The 22500-nt window shown below is 36.4% G+C and overlaps 2 protein-coding genes across 13 annotated transcripts in view; both read left to right on the forward strand.

The window, feature by feature from the left end:
* LOC124949717 (putative oxidoreductase GLYR1 homolog) overlaps nt 1-8077 on the forward strand; it is a 33350-nt gene extending 25273 nt beyond the window's left edge. For both annotated transcript variants that reach the window (XM_047495320.1, XM_047495321.1), the window contains 3 exons: nt 5402-5512; nt 5631-6075; nt 6206-8077. In XM_047495320.1, coding sequence (XP_047351276.1) covers nt 5402-5512; nt 5631-6075; nt 6206-6405 — 756 coding nt within the window. In that variant the 3' untranslated portion in view covers nt 6406-8077. The remainder of the gene's footprint in view (nt 1-5401; nt 5513-5630; nt 6076-6205) is intronic.
* A 1393-nt stretch (nt 8078-9470) lies between these two features.
* Nucleotides 9471-22500, forward strand: part of LOC124949720 (AF4/FMR2 family member lilli) — a 163109-nt gene continuing 150079 nt past the window's right edge. For 2 of the 11 annotated variants that reach the window (XM_047495329.1, XM_047495340.1), the window contains exons 1-2: nt 9771-9905; nt 17027-18096. In XM_047495329.1, the coding sequence (XP_047351285.1) occupies nt 18035-18096 (62 nt within the window). In that variant the 5' untranslated portion in view covers nt 9771-9905; nt 17027-18034. Of the gene's footprint in view, nt 9906-10502; nt 10609-10884; nt 10984-16009; nt 16128-17026; nt 18097-22500 lie in introns of those variants that run through there. The other 9 variants (XM_047495331.1, XM_047495332.1, XM_047495330.1 and 6 more) reach the window with 9 other exon arrangements.

Raw genomic sequence — 22500 nt, forward strand, 5'->3', positions numbered from 1 at the left:
GAAAAAGAGGATAAGGATGAGGAGGAGAAGGAGGAGGAGGAGGAGGATGTGAGGCAGAGACACCCTTTTATCGTTGAGATGCTTTTAATCCTTCTCCTTCTTCTTGTTCTTCATCTAAGTCCTCTTTCTACTACTACTACTACTCTTACTCTTTTTTCTTCTCCTTCTTGATCCGCTTGGATACTTTACGACGTAGTAGAAGAAGTAAAATCTCCGAGTAGCAAATGTTCTTCCTACCAACTCGGCTACTCTACTATTTACTCAAATATTATATTCTTAATGCACGTGTCTATGTACGTATATATGTATATATGTATTTGCAAACATGTAGAGAGAAAACACTTTGTGGTTGCGTCGAGCAATCGGTGCCAAGCAGACCGCGAACCCCTCTCGAAGACCTTCGAAATTTTTCATCCTTCTCTTCCTCGACAAATGTATCCCTCTCTCTTTCTCTCTCTCTCTCTCTCTCTCTCTCTCTTTCTATCTGTTTTCTCGGTTCAAGGTCGCATCTCTCGTCGCATTGCGTGAATACGACGTGTGCGTGCATGCGAAAATATTTCACGATCGTGTTGGTTTTCCTCGAAAGAAAATTGAAAGACAATCATTAGTCTTTAGGGTAGAAAATTAAATTAGTTCATTTCTCGGAAATGAAAGAGAGCTTTAAAAATAGATATGTCGAACGATAGATATAAAATAATTCTTTTTTTTTTTTTTTTTTCTTTTTTTTTTTTTTTTTTTCTTTTTTTTTTTCTCTTTTTTTTCCCTTTTTTTTTATACTGTATATACATATAAAACATAAAGATAGAAAATGTGGAATAACAATTCAATAGAAATTGTACGAAATTATTATAATTATTTTGTAAACTTCAAGGTTGAAGTTTTCAATATGATTTACGACTATACTAATGATCTCGACGTACTTACATATTTGTTCTTGGAAATGGTCTATTGTAGAAAATACCATAGAAGAAGAAAGTTAAGAAAAAATCAAAAGTTCAAAGTACTTCTTACTCATTGTTAGTTTTTCTTTAACCATTATAATAGAATCGATTTAAAATGGCTATTGCGATTAGGAGTCATTCTCTATTGGGTCATATTAATGGGTAGTATTATCATAATAACGGTGTTTTTGTTTGTTCGTTGGAATTTGTACTTTGCTGGTTCTTCCTTAAACGTGACTGCTGTAGATATATATGCGTGAATGCATACGTTACATTTTCAAGGTTCATCGTTTCTGGAAAGATACGGCTCTTTCTGTGTGTGTGTCTGTGTGTATGTGCGCTCGCGCGCGTGTGTGTATGTGTAAAAATTTGTTCGTTGCGCTTCGAACTTCCTTGGCTTCGACAAGTCGTCGAATAAAACGACGCGTCAATGATTACGAACGTGATTCGAGTTGGCAATTTGATTGGAATATCGATCGAATTACGATCGACCAAACGTCCTTTCGCATACTCGTTGGTCCCTATTACTATATATTTGCGTGCATGTATATTAATGATATCTCGGTTAGACGCCCATATATTCTCAGAATTCTTCCCAAGCAAATGAAAACATGTTGGAACGAAATAAAAGATTCAAAAGTCGAAATTCTTTACAAAATCTATCATAGTGGTTATATCTATTCCTAAATGAATTTTATTATTGATTAGTCATATTGATAAGTTATATCCTTTTTCAATTGATTAATGAAAGTGGAAATGTTTATATTTAAATAATAAACAAATTATTGTACTAATTCATATCGATGAAGCGGTGACGCGTATCCAATTATTCTTTCACGTATATTGCTTATTATTTATGAGAAAGTATTACAACGAGCTAAGCGTTTTATTATCGCTCGGATACTCTGTCTTCTGCTACAATAGCGATAATTTTTTTTTTTTTTTTTTTTTTTTTTTTTTTTTTTTTTTTTTTTTTTTTATTTTTCTTATATCGTTTGTTACGAGAGATAAGAGAAAGATAAGCAACGTAGTGTTTCAAATTCTGAAAGCACACCTCTTCTCGACTCGTTTTAATATTTACAAAAAAAAAAAAAAAAAAAAAAAAAAAAAAAAAAGAAAGAAAAAAAATCGACAAACTTCGAAGATACTCAGCAAGAAATTATTTATATCATACGGATATCTTTTATCGTATCTCAGGATTATGTATAAAAATAATATTAAGAAAAAAAAAAAAAAAAAAAAAAGGAAAGAAAAACATCTTTAATTTTATTACGCATTATCGGTTCGACGATTCGAATTGGCCGCCAAAGAAGTTCGAAAGGAATCGATGATGATAAGACGGATTTCGTCACTTCCGGGACGAATACGTATGCTCTGGAAATCGCGCGTAAACGTGGCAACGAGGCCGTTGAAATGACGGATGCCGGTCTCGCATTATATCCGCGTACATTATGAGAAAGAAGGGGAAGGAAAAGAGAAGACAACAAAAATTTTATTGAATTCTCCTCCCCCCCCCCTCTCTCTCTCTCTCCTTTCTGTTTTTCCTCTTACTCGTTAGTTTTCTCGCATTCCTCTTTTTATTTCTTCGAAACGTGTCTGATCGTAACGACATGTGCCACACGAGAAGATGAGCATAACGATTTTCAGCGATAAGTCGACTGTGACGAGCGCGTTATTGCTTTCTCGTAATTCAAGGGGGAAAAAAAAAAAAAGAAAAAAAAAAATAAAGAAAAAAAAAAGAAAAGATAGAGACAGAGAGATAACGTTTACACATATGAGAGAGAGAGAGAGAGAGAGAGAGAAAGACTTTAGCGCCACTTTAGAGATAGTCATGTACATGTCGAGTCAAAAAAAAAGTCTCTTCGAATTTCTTACTCTTCGAATTTGTGACATGACGTAACGTCATGACGGCCATCTTTTCACAACGGTATTAACAACTCGCTTCGGTACGTTTAGGAAACTACCGTACGAACGATCGTTCCAAGTTTATTCAACGTGGAATATCCATGCTGCATCTACGACTTCCGGTCGAACAGTCAAGAGAAAACCAGACAACTTCCTCTCACCGGGTCGATGTATTATTTGTCAAGCGATGTGTGTGTGTGTGTGTATGTGTGAGAGAGAGAAAGAGATACCCGTATATCGGTGACAAAGAATATTAACGTTTAAATATTTTCTTTATTATTTTTCTTCTCTTTTCGTTTCCTTTCTTTTGCCCTTTGTCGAATTAAACGAATTAAAAATTGAAAAAATTGTAATTTTCCTCAGAGAATCGTCAATTTATTGTTTTCATGATCATCGAGCGCACGTGAAGAATTTCAAGGTCCATGTTATTAGAAATATTTGCGTATCCTCTTGCGCATTCCTTTGCCTCGTTTACAAACATTGTGTGTGCGTATACATAAAAAAAAAAAAAAAAAAAAAAAAAGAAAAAAAGGCAAAAAGAAAAAAGAGAACGAGATCGGGAAGGAATATAATGTATGAGAAAAAAAAAATTATGATTAGATTACTAACAGGAGAAGAAGAAGGTGGACGACGAGAAGGGAGAGGAGAAGAAAAGCGGTCTTTCTTTATCAGCTATTAAAGATGGCGGCGAGTGTGCTGATTCGTTCGTAATGCCTCCTTAGATCGTGATCGAATGACCGGCTGGAGACTAATAAGTTTTTTTCTTTCTTTGTTTTTTTTTTCTTCTTTTTTTTTTTCCCCCACTTAATATTTCCACGATATCTTTTTACGAAAATATTTTCTACGACTATGAATGACGATCACGTATTTTTCTTTAAAGGGGAAGGGTAGGGAGGGGCGGGGAGGGGAGGGGAAGACACATATCTCGTTTTTTATTTATATTATGGAATTTATGAAAACGTTAAGCGTGAAAGAGAAAATTCATCTTTTCGATGCAAATGACGCTCGGTAATATAATGTGCTCTCGACCTCTCTCCGACGAGCGTAAACACGCGTCATCGCGTATAATATATTGTGAACGGGAAAGAGGAGAGAGAGAGGAGAGAGAGAGAGAGAGAGAGAGAGAGAGAGAGAGCAGGGAGAGGTGACGAAAAGAAGGGGTCGATGGGAAAGGGAGAAAGAGGGAAAGAGTGAAAGAGGGCTGCTAACATGGGAAACGAACGAGTGAACGAACGAATCGAGATCATTCGATTCGACAGAAAATACAATACACACGCGCGGTGTTCGACCGATAATCAGCCATGTGTGTACATTTCGTAAAAGAAGAAACTTTTATTTCTCGGAAAGGAAACGTCCTTCCGGGTTAAGAATCAGCCTAACAACGACCGGTCGACCTCGTCCTAGATGGGAAAATTTCATTTGAAAAAAAATGCAAGCTGACTGATAAAGAGAGAAACAGAGAGAGACAGAGAGAAAGAGAGAAAAAGAGAGAGAGACAGCGTTATAGTAATGTAGCAACGGCATGATGAATGTTCCGACGAAAACTGTAAAGCAATCCGTTTTATAGTTATTATTCTTACAAAGGAAACTAAGGAACACGAGTACGTATTAAGGGACTGTCGCACGAGGGCAGCATCTCAAGAAATCCGAAACGACCTTATCTTGCTTGCTTCGTGTCACGTCGACGAGTAGTAACGTAGCCATTTTTGTGTCCTACGACGCGTTCCGAGGCGTTACGAAACTTCCAGAGAATTCTACACGAGAACTGCGCATCGTGTTGTGCCTTTCTTTTTTTGTTCTCTTTTTTTCTCTCTCTTTTTTTCTTTTCTTTTTTTCTCTTCTTTTTTTCTTTTTTTTTTATATAGAAAGCTAACAGCACGTGTGTATACATATGTATATATATATATATATATATATATATATATGTATACATATGTATACACACGTGTATTTATTTAGATATATATATATATATATATTTCGTATATATATATATTTTTTATATATACACGAAATCATTGACTAGATCTCTTGCGAGAATTCGCTGGAAAGCGCTATAAAAGCCACATGAGAATTTCTCTACGTAACGAGGCGCGATTAAGAGAGAAACGCGTACGGCAATCCCTCGTAATGGCGCCGTTTGTCGATGTGGCCAACGTCCCGTGACTATTTTCACCGCTTCGTAGCCGTCCGGAAGTCGACGCGACGACGAGAACGAAGCGAGACGAATCGTTCCTCGTTGTGGCGCCATCTCTTGGTCTTTCAAACTCTATCCGTTGCTTTCAACTGTTTCACACGCCAACAGATGACGCCACGATGTTTGTTAAGCGGACCGTTCAGTGCTGGACTATTCAAGTCCAATGCCCGAAGGAAATATTATAAAAAAGATTTTTAAACATCTATCTATTACGATCGATTATTGAAAAGATTCGTAAAGTAATCTATTATTTGATGATTATTTAACAATTATAATAAAAATATTGACAAATAAAAATCATCATATTTTATCAATCGCAAAATAATTAAATGATGGGTATTGTTTATTTAATTTTTAGTGTGCGGATTTTGTAAAGGCTGGAGCAGAGCAAGGATTAACACCTTCGGACGTCGTATTGGCAGCCGACATAACATTTTCTTGCGTTGCTGATCCACAAGCTGCAAAAGATGTAAGTATAAAATAAGAATCAAAAAAGAAGTCAAAGGAATTTATCTTTGAAGTAGTAGTAAAAGGCCGACAAATGGATCGACGTTGTATCAACAAAATCCGTAACTTTAATCTTTCAGATGGTATTTGGTAACTGCGGTGTATTGATGGAAATATCCTCTGACAAGGGTTACGTTGAAATGACAGGAATAGACGCGGAAACATCACAGGACATCGCCGAGGCAATAAACGCAAAAGGTGGCCGTTACCTTGAAGCACAAGTGCAAGGTAGCAAAACTCAAGCGCAGGAAGGCACATTGGTCATTCTTGCGGCTGGAGATCGTACGCTTTTTGACGATTGCCAATCGTGTTTTGAGGCTATGGGCAAAAACAGTTTCTACCTCGGAGAAGTTGGCAATGCATCCAAGATGAACCTCGTCCTTCAGCTAATGGCTGGCGTGACATTGGCGGGACTTGCTGAGAGTATGGCTCTAGCTGATCGAGCGGGACTTCAACAGAAGGACGTTCTTGAGGTTTTAGAGTTAACCTCCCTAGCTTGTCCGGCGATTCTTGACAAAGGAAAGGGTAAGAGATTAAAATAAAAGATATCGAGTATATCTCAATCAAATTTTATGTACTTATTTTTTTTTATACAACTAAAATTATATAACAGATTTATGATAACAACGATTAACGTCTCGTCCGTTGATTTTAGCGATCATCGAGGGTGGTTTCCCGACACAACTACCGCTCCAGCACATGCAGAAAGATCTTAGATTATCGTTAGGAATGAGCGATCAGCTCGAACAACCTCTGCCCCTTGCTGCAGCGGCGAATGAAGTTTACAAGCATGCAAAACGTCTCGGTTATGGGGAACACGACGCCTCAGCTGTTTACATCAGGGCCAGGTTCTAATGGAGAACAACGTCGTCGGGGCTTTTGCTAAGATCATATTTATTGCAATACCTAACGTTGTTTCCCAGCGCTAAGAGAAAAGATTAGTTAAGTGCGTCGATTTGTCGCGAAAATCGACGTTGTCATATAATAGAGATGGAAAGAGAGAAAGAACCAAACACGAGCAAAAGAGAGGGAAACAAAGAGCCAGAAAAAGGGGAAGAGAGAGAGAGAGAAAGAGAGAGAGAGAGAGAGAGAGAGAGAGAGAGAGAGAGAGAGAGAGAGAGAGAGAGAGAGAGAGAGAGAGAGAGAGAACCAAGCACGCACGCACGTAACAAGCAAGCACACACGATGTCAAGTATATATGCTTACATGTATACTATTGTTCGAGGAAGATGAAAACGCATTTATCGTTGGAACACGTATCGACATTTTACGAAAGATCGGACCAGTAAGTTTCACACAGTAAAAAGATATTATTGACGAGTGGGCCATCGAGAAGATACACACGACGAGAAAAATGATAAACAATGGATTTACTCCTATCCTCGTGATCGAAATTTAATCTATACATATGTATACGTAAGCGTGCATATATACATATATACATATACACATATTGTAATGTCACAATTTGTTGTACTCTTAATACATAGAGGAAGGTGCAATTATCGAAGGATAAGGAGGGAAAATGTGCGTGTGATACATACATATATATATATATATATATATATATATATATATATGTGTATGTATGTATGTATATATGTATATGTATATACAATATATATATATGTGTGTGTGTATGTATGTTGTATGTATACCTGTACCATGTGTACTATCGTTAGATAGTAGTTACGTGACATTTTTCTTAACGCGATTAGTAGAAATTCGTTCTTTCAAGAAATGTTTGCGATGCAAGACGCGAGTCGATGGTTATTTCTCTCGAGTTGCGTCCCGTCGCTATAATGTATTAAAGAACGTCGAATCGAAGAGGAAACTCGGGACGCGTCGAAAATGTGCCTTACGTTGCTACACGACGCAAAAAATTCCTTAGTAAAGGCGTTCAATAATTCTGAAAGTTCGCTTGCGCGTTTCGAGAGCATCAACGATCGACAGCGCTAATGCGTCTTAAGTGTCATCCTTTATATAGACATATATAGAAGACGTGTAAGAAGAAGAAGAAGAAAAAAAAAAGGATGAAGAAGAAAAAAAGAAGGAGATTATATCGATGAAAGAATGAATTCTATTACTCGTAAAAGATTTCTAATTTGGAGATGTGTGTCTGTCACGTGTGCGTGTTAAGCCACCGTACGAAAGAAGAAATGCAAAGAATCGAGCAGCGCACGTTTCCTGTTCTTTTTTTTTTTTCTTCTCTCTTTTTTTTCTTTTTTTTTCTTTTTTTTCTTTTTTTTCTTTTTTTTTCTTTTTTTCTTTTTTTTTTTTTTTTTTTTAAGAGATATCTCTTACTTATTTTGAAAGTTTTATCAATATTATTGTATTATTAAATATATCTTAACTCTATCCATTGTAAAGCTTTATTTTGACCGAGTCGTTGTCTGTCTCCTCTCGAATGTTGGAGTCAGATTTTCGATATCGCGGGAACAACGATCTTCGACGGTTTTTATAAATAAGAAAAAGAAAAAAAAAAAAGGAAAAAAGCAAACAAAACGTAAAAGAACACATAAAGAAATTATTTACAAAAGCATCTATATCGATTGAAAATATTCTTTCGTTAATGATTATAACGATAGTAATGAAGAATGAAAAAAAAAAAAAAAAAAAAAAAAAAAAAAAAAAAGTCCAATATTTTGAGCTTTTATTTTTCAGTATATAAAATTCAAAAAAAAAAAAGCGACAGTAAAGATAATTATTCGACGATATTCTCTGTTCGTTTTATAGACTTTCGACAATTTGTATCTTAAATATAATCTGATAATTGAAAAATATTTAGAAGAGGAATGCGAGTGAGTAAAATATTCGCAAAGTTCGTACGTATGGAATTCTCTCGTCGGCGTTACTTTTTTCGAAAAAAGAAAAAGTAAATAAGAAGAAGAAGAATAAAAGATAGTAAAGCTCGTGACATTTTATCTGTTTAGGAGAAAGAAATTTTTTTGTTTTCGGTGCGTGGGAAATTGCATAGCGTATAGCTATCGGTGGCTGCGCGCCATATCACATATTGTATATGTAATTAGATATACATTAGATACAGCTTCATACAATTATAAACGTTACAATGAAAGATTGTAAGCGTAAAAAGAAGATAATGAAATGGTGGAGATAGAAATTATAAAATATATTCTATGGATAGGTATGGCGGCAAAAAAAAAAAAGTTATAAATATATATATATATATAAATATAAATAAATAAATATATATATATATATATACATACACACCACACACAGTACACACCACACACATACACATACACATACACATACACATACATATACATATAGTTAGTAAAGGATAAAAAAAATAAATCCACAAGGAAATGAAGAAGAAGGAACGAAGGAAAAGAAATTTGGCGTGTGTGCGATCGGATGAATGAGAGTGCACGATGATGAGTCACGTGCGTTATGCCGTAATAACACAGGCATTATATGTTTTATCACGAAATACACTGGTTTTTGAATAAATATCTATTTGAATTAACGATCTTAGGCATTGAATATTTACAGGTAATCAACGTTACCGTTATGCTTTTTCTTTCAATTTTATTTATTTACATGTGTATTTAGGTCGCAGCAATTCTTTTGAAATTTAGTTTACTACATATATATATATATATATATATATATATATATATATATATATACATATATATAGAGCATGTTGAAGTATGAAAAAAATAAATATACGTTTATTATCGAAGGAAGAAAGTAGAAGAAGAGCGAAGAAGAAAATGGAAAAGAACAGGTGATTTACGTACCGTTCAAATTTCGCGGAAAGAATGGCGTGCGCACGCGTTCGTTAAACGTAGCGTAGGAAGGAGCACGCGCGCGGTGTGAGCGAATGAGAAAGAGAGAGAGAGAGAGAAAGAGGGAGATAAAGATAGGCTCGCGAACATACGGTGCTGCTCGCGATTGCGAGGTGGGGTGGGGAGTGCTGCCGAGCGATGACACCTGTGGCTCGGCCCCCACGATCAGTTCAGCCGCGACCGTCCACGCGCCGTCTTTATTGTACGTTTACACGCGACCGCATATGTATATATCGCATATATACATATATATTTTGTGTATATATATATATACACACATATAGACACAAATAATAGTGGTAATAAATATTATAAACTATTACATATATATATATACATATATATATACATACATATATATATATATATATATATATATATAAAAGAGAAACTAGGTACGAATATCAGGATTTGTGTAAAGAGACAGATGAATACAACAACAACATCGTGGTCCAGCAGATTTTCTCGAAAGACGTCGAACGACGATCATTTGCATCGCCGTCGCGACGTTTCAATATCGACGAACCGAGGATATAAGTAAGACAACGAATATCTTATTTATTTTTCATTTCCATAAACTCGATCGAAAATAACATTTTAGATCGTCGTAATAGTTTGTGAATTCGACATTGATATTATTTCTCTACTTGTGTTACATACGTCTCTTGTTTATCCGTTTTCTATTCCCTCTCCCACATCTTCCTTTCCTTCCTTCCTCCCTCCTTCCCTCTCTTCTCTCTCTCTCTCTCTCTCTTTCTCATTCTCATTCTGTATACCCAATGACGTCGTAGTATCTCTTTCCAATTCGATCCTAACCCGTTGCCGCGTCGTTCGTGCGCATCGATGTCTTTTTAGAAAGCAAGATATCGTTAACTATACACATCCCTGCTTGCTTAGCAACGCATAGAGGTTTTCAGGGCAGCCTAACAGAGGTTGAATATTATTTCAAACTAATATACTTTCCGATCGATAAAATTTCTAATAGCAATTCAAAAAAGAAATGATAAAGAAAAAAGACAGAGGGGAGAGAAAGAGAGAGAGAGAGAGAGAGAGAGATAAATGTCTTAAATACTTTATCGATGCGAAGTTGGATGATGGCGTTGACGTCGATTTCCCGCTCGATAGTCGATTGTCTTCTTTCGAGGCTGTAATATCTGTGCTCAGCGCGCTCTGTCAAAGTGGACGTATGTACTTCGGCCGTTTAAACGAGGACGCAGCAGATCGAGTCGAGTACACACATGTATGTTTACTTGTGTCTCTCTTCTTTGGTTTATCATCGGCTGCTCTGGTTGTATGTGTGTGTGTGTATATATATATATATATACATATATATATATATATCTTGTATATGCGTGCATGTTGTGCTTGTGTGTGTATGTAGGCTCCTTCTGTGTATGTGTGAGAGTGTGTGTGTAATTGTAGATGTGTATATGTTTCTTCTTTTCCCTCTTCGGTTACGATCATATATTTTAAATATATAATAATCACGCGCACTGATAGCCTCTAGTTCCGTTCTAACCTCAAATCGGTGATAGACTTAGAATTGGATCGAGAAGCGCGTGTCGTCGTTCATACTTCGATGAACTACCACGTGACGATAGATGGATGATTAGAGGTAAGGTTTCCTACTGCTTAATTCGTGAAAAGAAGCCTTTACGATTTGTTTGTAAAGAACATATTTAGGGATAAACAAATGGTTCGACACATTATACGCATATAACGATACGAGAGATCGATAATTAGTAACATTTAATAGGTTCCATTAACACTAATTGGTTAAAACATCTGGCAAGAAACCAAGCGATATTCTTTTTAATACAAATTACGACAGTTTTTCTCTATTTCATGAAAAACACGATTTTACGTTATCTATTATTCTTTTTTTTTTATTCTTCTCTATCTATCTCTGTCTCCGTCTTTTAATATATATAGGTTTATGGTACCTTCCATTCGTGACGGACAGTAATTTGAAAAAGCGCGGGTAAAGGAAGGAGGGATAAAAAGATGTTGACAAATATTTCCTAATTGTCATTTGAAAGTTTGATAACACGTATGCCTAGGATAGAAATGGTCAGGCCGATTCTCAACGACGAATCGATGACCCACGAGATAATCCGTCGATCACCTTCGACCTATTATCGATTGAGACGTTGCATTTAAACGAAACCATTACGCGAATATCACTACGAAATGTTTTTGTTTTTTCCTTTTTTATTTTTTTTGCATTTCTCTCTCTCTCTCTCTCTCTCTCTCTCTCTCTTTCTATCTCTGCGTACTCGACAGACGATAAGAAGAGAACTTGACTTTCGATTGTTCCAAGTTATACGGATTAATTAATGAAGAGATACGTACGTATACTCAGAGAGAGAGAGAGAGAGAGAGAGAGAGAGAGAGATGCGGGGGGGTGGAGAACAGAACGCGCAAGATGTGCCACTGTTTCAGGTTCGAGGATTTTTCTTATCTCTTTCTATTTCTAAGCTCGTCGATCAAACAGAACACACGTTAAACAAACCAATCGTCATAAGTAAATAATTTCCGTTCGATACGTCCGCCATGTTTATTATTATTTCAACAAGTAACGAAATTCGATCTCTAACGTAATAATTTATTCCTTTAACATTTAACATTGTTTTGGATAAAACAACGAACAAAAAAAAAAGACAGAGAGAGAGAGAGAGAGAGAGAGAGAGAGAGAGAGAGAGAGAGAGAGAGAGAGAGAGAGAGAGAGAGAGAAGGAAAAAGTAAAAATAAAAAACGAAACGAAAAGAAACAAGAAAAAAAGCAAAGAGAAGAAGTTAAGAAGTTGTAAACAAGAAAAAAAAATTTTACGTAGCACATAATCGGAGGACACGCGTGTAAGAAAGTAAAGAGAACAGAAAGGAATTCGTGGAAAACTAAATCGTTCTCGCTCGGTAGGTCGACAACTACATAAACGTAACGCATTTTTTTCTCTCACGCACGACAGCGAGAGAAAGAGAGAGAGAGAAAGAGAGAGACAGCGTGCAAGAGAGAGAGAGAGAGAGAGAGAGAGAGAGAAAGAGAAAAAGAAAGAAAAAAAGAGAGAGAGAGAATCACACACACGCTTGCGCGCGGACCCAAACATATACCCATGCAAAGAGTGAAAAAAAGAGAGAGAGAGAGAGAGAGAGAGAGAGAAAGAATGAGACAGTGAGAGAGAAAGAGAAAGAGAGATGAAGTCGCTTAGTAGCGAGAAATCCGGTGAATCGCGAGCGCGCGCCACCTTACGACGACTACTTCGGTCGTCTTCGAGGCCGATCGTCCCGTGTGTAACGACGCGTCGTCGTCGTCGTGTCATGCCTTTGAAAAATAGCTCGCGACGCGCGTTATCCCTACTCTCTTCCTTTTTCGCTCTCTTTCTCTCTCTCTCTTTCTCGCTCTCTCCTTCTCTTTTTCTTTTTCTCTTTCTCTTTATCTCTTTCTCTCTCTTTTTCTCTCTCTTTCTCTCTCTCTCTATCTCTCTCTCGCTCGCACGTTCGGTGTACGTGCTCGCGCGTGTAAATAAACGCGCGTGGTGCCGCAAAGTAGGAGGGGAAGAAGAAGAAGGAGGAGGAGAAGAAGAAGAAGGTGGTAGTGGTGGTAATGGTAATGGCGGTGGTGGATGAGGCATCGTAGGGGAAAGAGGTTTGCTATCTGTCTCTTTTACGAAGAAGCTCGAAAAGATCTCGAGCGTGTTTCGTCTCTCCTCCTCCTCCTCCTCCTCCTCCTCTTCCTCCTCCTCCTCCTCTTCCTCCATGAAGTTCGATCCGAGTAAGTCGCGCGCTCTCAAAACACACATACACACCATACATCATAGATACGTACATACGCGCGCGCATACGCATACACAAAACATACATCATATATATATATATACAAATATAGATAGTATGTCGTACGTACATATATATATATATATATGTATGTATATGTATATATATATATGTATATGTTACGCACAAGCGGTCGCGTGTGAGTAGGCGCACGTATCGCGCCGCCTCGCTCTCCGATGATGACGATGGTGGTAGCGGGGGTGGGGGTGGGAGGTAAGAAAAGGGGGGAAGTCCGCGAGGGGCCTGGAGAATGGCCTGGGAGGGAAAGGGGAAAGGTACGGCGTTGGTAACGCGCCGTGGACGGATTTCGTTCGCGAGTCTCTTTAGTGGGGAATCGAACCGGTTAACGCGGATTGGCTTATTTTCGAGAAGCGTAATCCTTACGTTAAAATTAACTTATTTGTCGTATATCGTCTACTCTGTTGTGTTTTTCTCTTATTCTCTCTCTCTCTCTCTCTCTTTCTTTATATATATATATATATATATATGTATATATATCTCGTTATTTTCTGACGGCGCCATGTAAGTGTCTTTCTCTCTCTCTCTCTCTCTCTCTCTCTCTCTCTCTCTCTCTCTCTCTCTCTCTCTCTCTCTCTCTCTCTTGTTCTTGAATCATTTTTTAATGATTCTCCATCTTTTTGCTCTTGAAATGTTTTCTTCCATGAAGCTTCATCTCTCTCTCTTTCTCTCTCTCTTTTCATGAATCATTTTTAATGATTATCAACCCTGTTGCTTCGAAATATTTTCTTCCAACAAACTTTCTCTTTCTCTCTCTCTCTCTCTCTCTCTCTCTCTCTCTCTCTCTCTCTCTCTCTCTTTGTCTTTGTTTCTTTTTCTTTTATTTTCCCCCCTCTCACTCTCTCTCTCTCTCCATCTTTGATATAGATTAAGTTAGAACGCGCATTGGCGTAGTAATTAAAAATTCCGAGTTAACACGTACGATATTAATGTTGATTAACTTTGGCATCGAAAAAAGATTTTACGATTTTTATGCACGTCGTTATAGTCATCGTCATCGTCATCGTCATCATCATCATCATCATCATCATCATAATAATAATAATCTTTCAAGTTTTGTTTCATCAAGTGTCGCTTTCGGCGAACTGTTGGACTGCTCTTTTTTTTTTTGTTCTTCTTTCCTTTTCTTTTTTTCCTTTTTTTTTTCTCCGTCTCTTTTTACCCATTTTTGCTTCGCGATCGTTCTAAATACCAAGGAAGACGTTGACCGTATATAAAAGCGACAAGGGTAAGAGGATCAAGGCAAATCATTATTTGATTCTTCGCTTCCGAAGTATTTTTTTTTAAAAGCAAAATAAACATCCGGTATAATCGAAAGATATACGAGCTTCTCTGGATCGGTTTGTCGGTCGGTCGGTCGGTCGATCGATCGATAAATCGATTAATCGAACGTATCGTCAGTAGTTCTCGCCGGTTGGCGTTCATTCGAGAATTGGCTTTGTCTGTCAGCGATTTTCTTCCGGGGGAAAAGGAAGACGACGAGAAGCGATTCATATAAAAAGAAGCGAAAAGATAAAGAAAACAAGAGGACGAGAGATTGAGATAAAGATAAAGATAAAGATAAAGATAAAGATAGAAAGAAAAAGAGAATTATCGTAGAATTGTTGATTTTCTCAATAGTTCGGATAGTCTTCGTCGTTTTTCTTTTTCTTTATTCTTCCCTTTTCATTTTATTATTATTATCATTATTATTATTATTATTATTATTATTTCGTTTTTTTTTTTTTTTTAACCCCATTGTTCCGAAAAGAGAAAGAAAGAGAAATAGATAGTAGACATGAGCGATCCTCAAGCTTTGCCTCCTCGAGATACAATCGCCGTGTCAGGCTCGGCGTACGACGTCCTTGAATCGCGTAACGCTTTTACTCGGCCGACTCTTGCGCTCTGCTTCAACCGAGCATTCGACCGAAGTGCTTTCGTGCTGCGCCGGAATCTCCTACGTGCAAAATAAAATCCGGAAGGTAGTAACCTCTATCGTAAATGTCTACGTCGGCTGGATGACTTTCGATTTTTTTGAAAACGTCCAATATCTTTTTATCAAGATCTATACTTTAGGATACCTTATAAATTGGGATTTGATCATGGGATGCTTTACGGCGAACTCCGAAAGTATATTCCATCGAAAATGTCAGCGACTAGTAAAAAGAGACAGTGTGCGAGAAAGGGAGAGAGAGAGAGAGAGAGAGGGAATGAGAGAGAGAGAGAGAGAGATGGAAATAGAGAGAAAGAGTATACGTTTGTGAGTGTGTTGTGTGTGTGTATGTGTATGTGCGTGTGTATTTGTTTCCCTTCGATAGTCTCCAGTCCAATACTTTCGATTTTGTCGATCAACTCGTACGTTAATAGTCACTTCGTAGTATAATGGCGCTTTCTTCTTGGCCTATAGGAATAAAATGAATCCTTTTTTTTTCCAATTTTCTTCCCTTTCTAATTGCACGTTTGTTAATTACAATTGAATATATATATATATATATATATATATATATATATATATATATATATGTATGTATGTATGTATGTATGTGTATTTTTTTTCATCTCTTTCATTATGTTTCATAACGAAATGAAACATATTTATTTCACTTAGTAATATGTGTACGAGTAATGGTTATAGCTGTCATTAAGGGATAATATTTTATTTTAATTTTCGTGTTGATCGGTCATTTTTGAAATTTTTAACCGGATTGTTCCGGGATTTTTATGAAAAATTAATGATTAAAAATAAGGCGCATCCTCAAAGTCCAGTTATCCGATTCAGGGAGATAGAAGAAGCGGTGAAAGTGCATAGACGAGTCTTGGAACCCAGGAGAAAGGAATAATTACGGCTTACGACATACCGTTGTAACGGACGATTTCGCGCGCATCTAACTGATAATATTCCTTATGCGCATTTGTATAATAAATTATAGAGGTAGGCTTTCTGGTTGTCTTATTCTTTTTATTTCCATTTATTTATTTCTTTATTTCTTAATGTTGGTTTGACGTTCTTCGTTGAAATTCTTGGAATTATTACTATTGGAAGTATTGAAACGACCGTCCAACACTTCTAGCTGCCAACTATCGAACAATTAAATTATTCGATAGTTGGTTCGAACGTCAAGAAAATATTGTTTCGTAATTACGACCTCGAAAGTTTTCAAGTTTTCTTGGTTTTACGATTTGGTCGTAATAACTTCGTCCGAGTTGAATGTCCTTAAATGTCATTATAAAAAAGTTGAGTTAATTACGACGATATAAAAAGTAATAAGAAATACAAATGCATAATTAAAAGTATATTATTATTATTATTATTATTATTATTATTATTATTATTATTATTATTATTATTATTATTATTATTATTATTATTATTATTATTCAGTGTGTAAAGCGTTAATTATAGGAATTTATATATTTTTGATTGGAGATCGATTTATTAAACGTTGTGTATGTTTAAGTCTTCGAGGATTAAAATTTAAATTTTCCCGGGTAATGAATCTTTGCATACGTGTTCGGCGCCATTAAAAAAGAAAAAAAAAAAAAAAGAAAAAAGAGTCCAATTTGCGAACTTTCCGATTATTTTTCATTCGGGTTTGGATCGAAACTGACTGTCACCTTCTAATTCAACGAACCATTTTCCACTCATTTTTAGAAAACATATAGCACGTTCAATGAACTCCGTGACGCGCAAGAATGATTCAAAGAGATAGATAAATAGATAGGTAGATAGATGGATGGATAAATAGATAGGTAGATAGGTAAGGTAGCTAGCTAGCTAGGTAGGTAGATAGATAGATAATCAAATAATCCAAGCGTATCATCATCATGCAGGCCTGTAACGTCTGCGGAGCGAGAACCGTGCCACCACGAACGAGTATTGGGATCTACGAAGCGGCAATCCGGTGATTACCTCGTTCCAGAAAAGAAGAAAATAATTTGGCTTTAGAATCGTGAAAGTGATCGAGCATCTAGAACGGACCTTGTGGTAGGAGAGAAAGAGTAAGAACGATCGTCCTCGCTCGCCGAAAGTCGCACTCTCGAGTGACGACTACATTGAGCTCAGTGTGCGTGCTTACTCTACGGGCAAAGACGAAAGTTTTTCTTTTTTTATTTTTCTTTTCCTTTTACTCTTTATTTTTTTATGACATTCCGCGATAACAATTTCGACGATAAAAAGGATCATCGATATATGTGAAATATGTAAGAGAAAGAGAGAGAGATAGAGAGAAACAATCTTCATCGTGTCAAACAGCAAACAAGCAGATAGAGCGAGTTAAAGAAGATAAAATTATAAAAGGAAGAAACGAGAGGAAGAAAAGAAGAAAGAAAGAAAGGAAGGAAGGGAGGAAGGAAGGAAAGAAAGAAAGAAAGAAAGAAAGAAGAAAGAAGGATCATTTTATTTTTTTTCCATCGTAGATCTTCTCTCGCAAGGATTCTCACGAGGACGAAGAGGACGAAGCGTCGTCTTTTGACGTACGCCGTCACGATTAATTTGACGACGATGTATCGTCGTCGTGCATACGCTCGAACGTCGTCGTTGTCGTCATTGTCATCGTCGTTGTCGTCGTCGTCGTCGTTGTTGTTGTCTTCGTTATCGCCGCCGTCGTCGCCGTCGTCGTCGTCGCCGTCGTCGTCGTCGCCGTCGTCGTCGTCGTCGTCGTCGTCGCCGTCGTCGTCGTCGCCGTCGTCGTCGTCGTCGCCGTCGTCGTCGCCGTTTCTGTTGCTGCTGCTGCTGCTGCGGTGAATGGAAAGCTAGGCTAACGGATCACGCGACACAGTGATGCAGTGCCGTAGTGTCAGTGTCGAGTGCCACGTGCCCGTTCCTTGGATTACTTGAAGATGACTTCGTCCGGCGGATATTATGACGACAGGAATCCTTTGCTCAAGGGCACGTTATCTAGGTGAGTCCGTAAATTTTCGTTTCTTTTTCTTTATTTCTTTCTTCTTTTTTTTTCTAAATTCCTTTTTTTTTTCTTTTTTAATTCTTTTCCTTTTTTCCTCTTTTGTTTCTTGTTTTCTTTTTGACGGCCTGCAAATGTGACGTCACACAAGGAATACTCAGGTCAATATAGAGACTCCGTTTATTACTCGATTATCAGAACCTGTCTTAAAGCTCTAATTTAATTCTAACGATTCTACTGTAAATAAGGAAATAATTTCTTTTTTCTCGTTTGCTTGCTTGTTTGTTTGTTTGTATGTTTTTTTCGTTTTTCTGTTTTATTTTTTTTGTTTTGTTTTGTTAGATCAATTTATCAAAAGCTGTTACTCAGATAACAGGAAGTAGATTGGGTCAATCGGATAGAAGGAAAAATGTAATCTAATGAACGTTCTAGTCTAATAGATTCGTTCCTTTTACGTGACACGCGAACATATTATGCATGTGTATACATATATATATATATATATGTATGCATATACACACACACACACACACACACACATATATATATATATATATATGTATGGTATGCTCATTCGCTTACGAATATATAAGCACAGTTGAAAAGGGTTAATACGCATTCGTTCGGTATTAAGACGGTTGCTTTGAGATTGAACGAAGAATGTTTAGATGGAGTCACGTAACCTTCCGACACAGTTTTATCTGCTCGGCATCAAAGTGAAACCGTAGGAAGGATCGACGATGAGGCGAGGCATTGCGAAAGGCGCCTCTTTATGCGCGCGCGTTACGTTCGAGCGCGTTACAACGCGTAACGCGATGCGTTTTCAGACGAAAGCCAGCCGGATATGTATATGCGTTTCTATATATTATGTGTGTGTCTATTTATGTATAAGAGAATATGTGTGTGTGCGTGCGCGCACGCGCGCGTGTCCATGTGCGCGCGCGCGCGCGCGCCCGTGTATGTATATATTGACGCGATACACGAACTTACTACTTGTTGTTCCCGACGACGCCGAGCGTCGAGACGTCGCGACTTCCATTTTCTGCGATATACGTAGATGGGCATATATATATATATATATATATATATATATATATATATACATGTTATATATACATGTAAATTTATGTTTACGTATAATATATACCGGTATGCAAATATTTTCGATTGCTCATCTTCGTGATTTAAGAAAATCTAAATGAATTTGAAACGATATAGAAGTATATTTAGATATATTTTTTTTTCTTCTTTTTTTTTTATTTTCCTTCGTTCTACGGTAAATGTTAATGTGCATTATTTGAAATACATTCGAACTTTCTCTTTCAACGCCGAAGAATAAGAATAAGGAAAAAAAAAAAAAAAAAGAAAAAAAAAACAAGAGAAAAAGAAAGAAGAAAAAAATCTATCTTGGAAAGTTTCACACGAACTACTTCATATTATACGATCATCTTGGTATTCGAATCGATTCCTTTTGAATAATAAACTTTCTGTACGACGTTTCTTTAGCCTTTTTTCTCTCTCTATCGAGTATTGAACTTATTGCGGTTTTTTTTTTTTTTTTTTTTTTTTTTTAGAGGACATCTTTCTTATTATCTCTCAACATTAATGGCGTAATAGTTAGATTAGATTTTGTATCGTTAGATACAAAAGTATGCACTTTTTGTTTGCCGCCTTAAAAGTGTCATTTAAGTTTCTCATTAAAAGCGTCATTTCTTTTTTATGAAAAAACAAAAGAAACGCTGATCTATGCGAAATTACGCAAGGTAATTAGCTGGGACGACGATTTTTCGTTAGATTCGCGGTTACGATTTTTTCGATAACAAGAATAGAAAAAGAAAAAAAGAAAAAAAGAAAAAAAAAAAAAAAGAAAAAGAAAAAAAAAGGAGAATAAAGATATGAGAGACGAGATCTTGTGATCTTTTAAAAAGGAAATCCTCCAAAAGCTTTTATATTCGTATTTAGATAAAAATAGCTTCACGTGAAATCGTTAAATGCACTGAACTTGAACGAACATTTTTGTATGAACGTCCATACATATATACATACATACATACATACATATATACATACATACTTTCATATAAGTTACTCGCAATAGAACAACTGATCGTTGGGACGGAAGGCAAAGTCGATATTTTTAGGAGGACGATGAATTTAACAATAGGAATGTCACTTTAGTTGACATTTTTTATCAAGACGGCAGTCCGTGAACCGAAAAATAGTGAAACTCTTTTACATATACACGAAAACATGGGGGAGGCATAGCCACGAGTTGAAACTTTCAAAAGATATTTTTCTATAACGAGTGAATATTTTTTAATATTAATAAAAAAAAACGTCCACGAGAGTTGTAATTGTACTTTTTCTACATTTTTTTTTTTTTTTTTTTTTTTTTCTTTTTTCTTTTCCATAGGAGTATATAAACACTTGAAAACATCGAAATAATATATACGATTAAATTCGATTGGACCTCGAACTTGAACTTGATAAACCTCTCGAACTATACGCCCACTATTTTATTTCTTTCTTTTTGCTTTTTTTCTTATTCTTTTTTGTTTTCTTTTTTTCCGGTTTTTTCGGGGGGGGGGGGGTTTTGTAATCTATTCCAATTTTTTTAATCGCGTCGAACAAGGACATTCAAACGCTCGTACGTATAACAATACGCAGAGAGAGAGAGAGAGAAAGAGAGAGAGAGAGAGAGAGAGAGAGAGAGTAAGAGAGAGTAAGAGAGTTTTTTTTTCATCTTTTAAATAGCGAGTCCCTGTTCATTCGTTTATTAAGTAAATCGCAAAACGATGTTTTTTGCTGATGGACGCGCACGTGCATAAAAAAGAAATGCGTAAAAGAGGGTAATGCACGAACGGTATAACGAGGGGATACTTTACTCGCTTAGGAGTCTACTATTCGTCCTTCGTTAGCGTGCATAGATACATGCATGCATACATACACACATACATACATACATACATACATACATACATACACAGATACAAGGACAAACGCACAAACATATGCATGAATAAACGTATATGTACTCTCTACGTAGGAATAGATGAGGGAAGGTTCACTCTCGTGTGCTTGCGATGCTTCGCGAATCGATCGGCTCGGTTCGGCCCGACGTGTACAACGTAAAAAGCATTGGGCGACTGCACTCTCGAAATAAAAGCTTGAAAAAGAGGAATTAACCGATAACTCGTACGGGGAAAGCGTGCGCGTTAATTGATAATGAACGCGTCGTTCGACGTCCCGTCTAAAAGCGCGACGTGTCACTACGATTTTTTTTTTCTCCCTCTCTCTCTCTCTCTCTATCTCTATCTCTCTATCTCTCTTTGTCTGTCTGTCTGTCTCTAATTTCCCTTTTTTTTTTTCTTTTTTCTTCCCCTCTTTCACCCTCTCTCTCTCTCTCTCTCTCTTTCTCACTCTGTATTTCCAGCTATACGTCTGTCTGTCTATCTATCTGTCTGTCTTTCTCTATCTTTCCCCCATCATTTCTTTTGTCGTTCTACTAGTCGCAATTAAGTACGATTAGACACGTCAAAGGACTACTTTAATAGTTCCCCATTGCGAGAAGACAAGTCGAATATTTTTTATTGACAATAAGCTTGAAAAACAATAATACCGAGAACGTCATGGAGGGGGAAGGGAAAACAATTGTAGCATAATTACCTCAAGCAAAACGATTTTCTCCTTCTGGCTTCTTCACTCTACTCTTATATTCCTTCAGCTTTTATTATATACTTCTTGTTTCTCGATATATGTAACTATGTATGTACATTAATACATAAGTACGTAGGTACATATACGTATATATGGATGTATGTGTGTTTTTACGAGCCACAAGTCTATCTTGTCTTCTACCGATCTTTAAATCCTCTCCTTCCCCTCGTCTCCTTCTCCTGCTCCTCCATCAATCCCAATGTTAAATCGTAGTCACGCATCTATGTTATTCTCTTGTGGAGACTTGTTCTCTTTTTTTTTTTTTTTTGTATATAATTGATTGATTCATTTAATTATTCATTTGTTTTTTTCTTTCTTTTTTCTTTCTCTTTTTTATTTATTTATTTATTTTTTTTTTTTTTTATTTTATTTTTGTTGAACATAATTTCATATGTACATACATTTTGTTTTATTGAACGCAATTAATTTGAAATTCTTTTGGCATTCTTTCGATACTTATAAATATTTAAATAAAAATCATCAACGATTTGCCTTTCGATCGATATTTATTACCGATTCTTTCAAACCAATGGACAGATTTGATATATAAATAATGTGAAAGTTATAACATATTTTATTTAAATCAATATAATTATATCGTGCTAATTATAAATTTTATAAAAAAAAAAAAAGAAAAAGAAAAAAGAAAAAAAAAAGAAGAAGACGAAGAAGAAGAAAAAGAAAAAA

This window comes from Vespa velutina, chromosome 6 (genome assembly GCF_912470025.1).
Source record: "Vespa velutina chromosome 6, iVesVel2.1, whole genome shotgun sequence".
NCBI classification, from domain to species: Eukaryota; Metazoa; Arthropoda; class Insecta; order Hymenoptera; family Vespidae; genus Vespa; species Vespa velutina.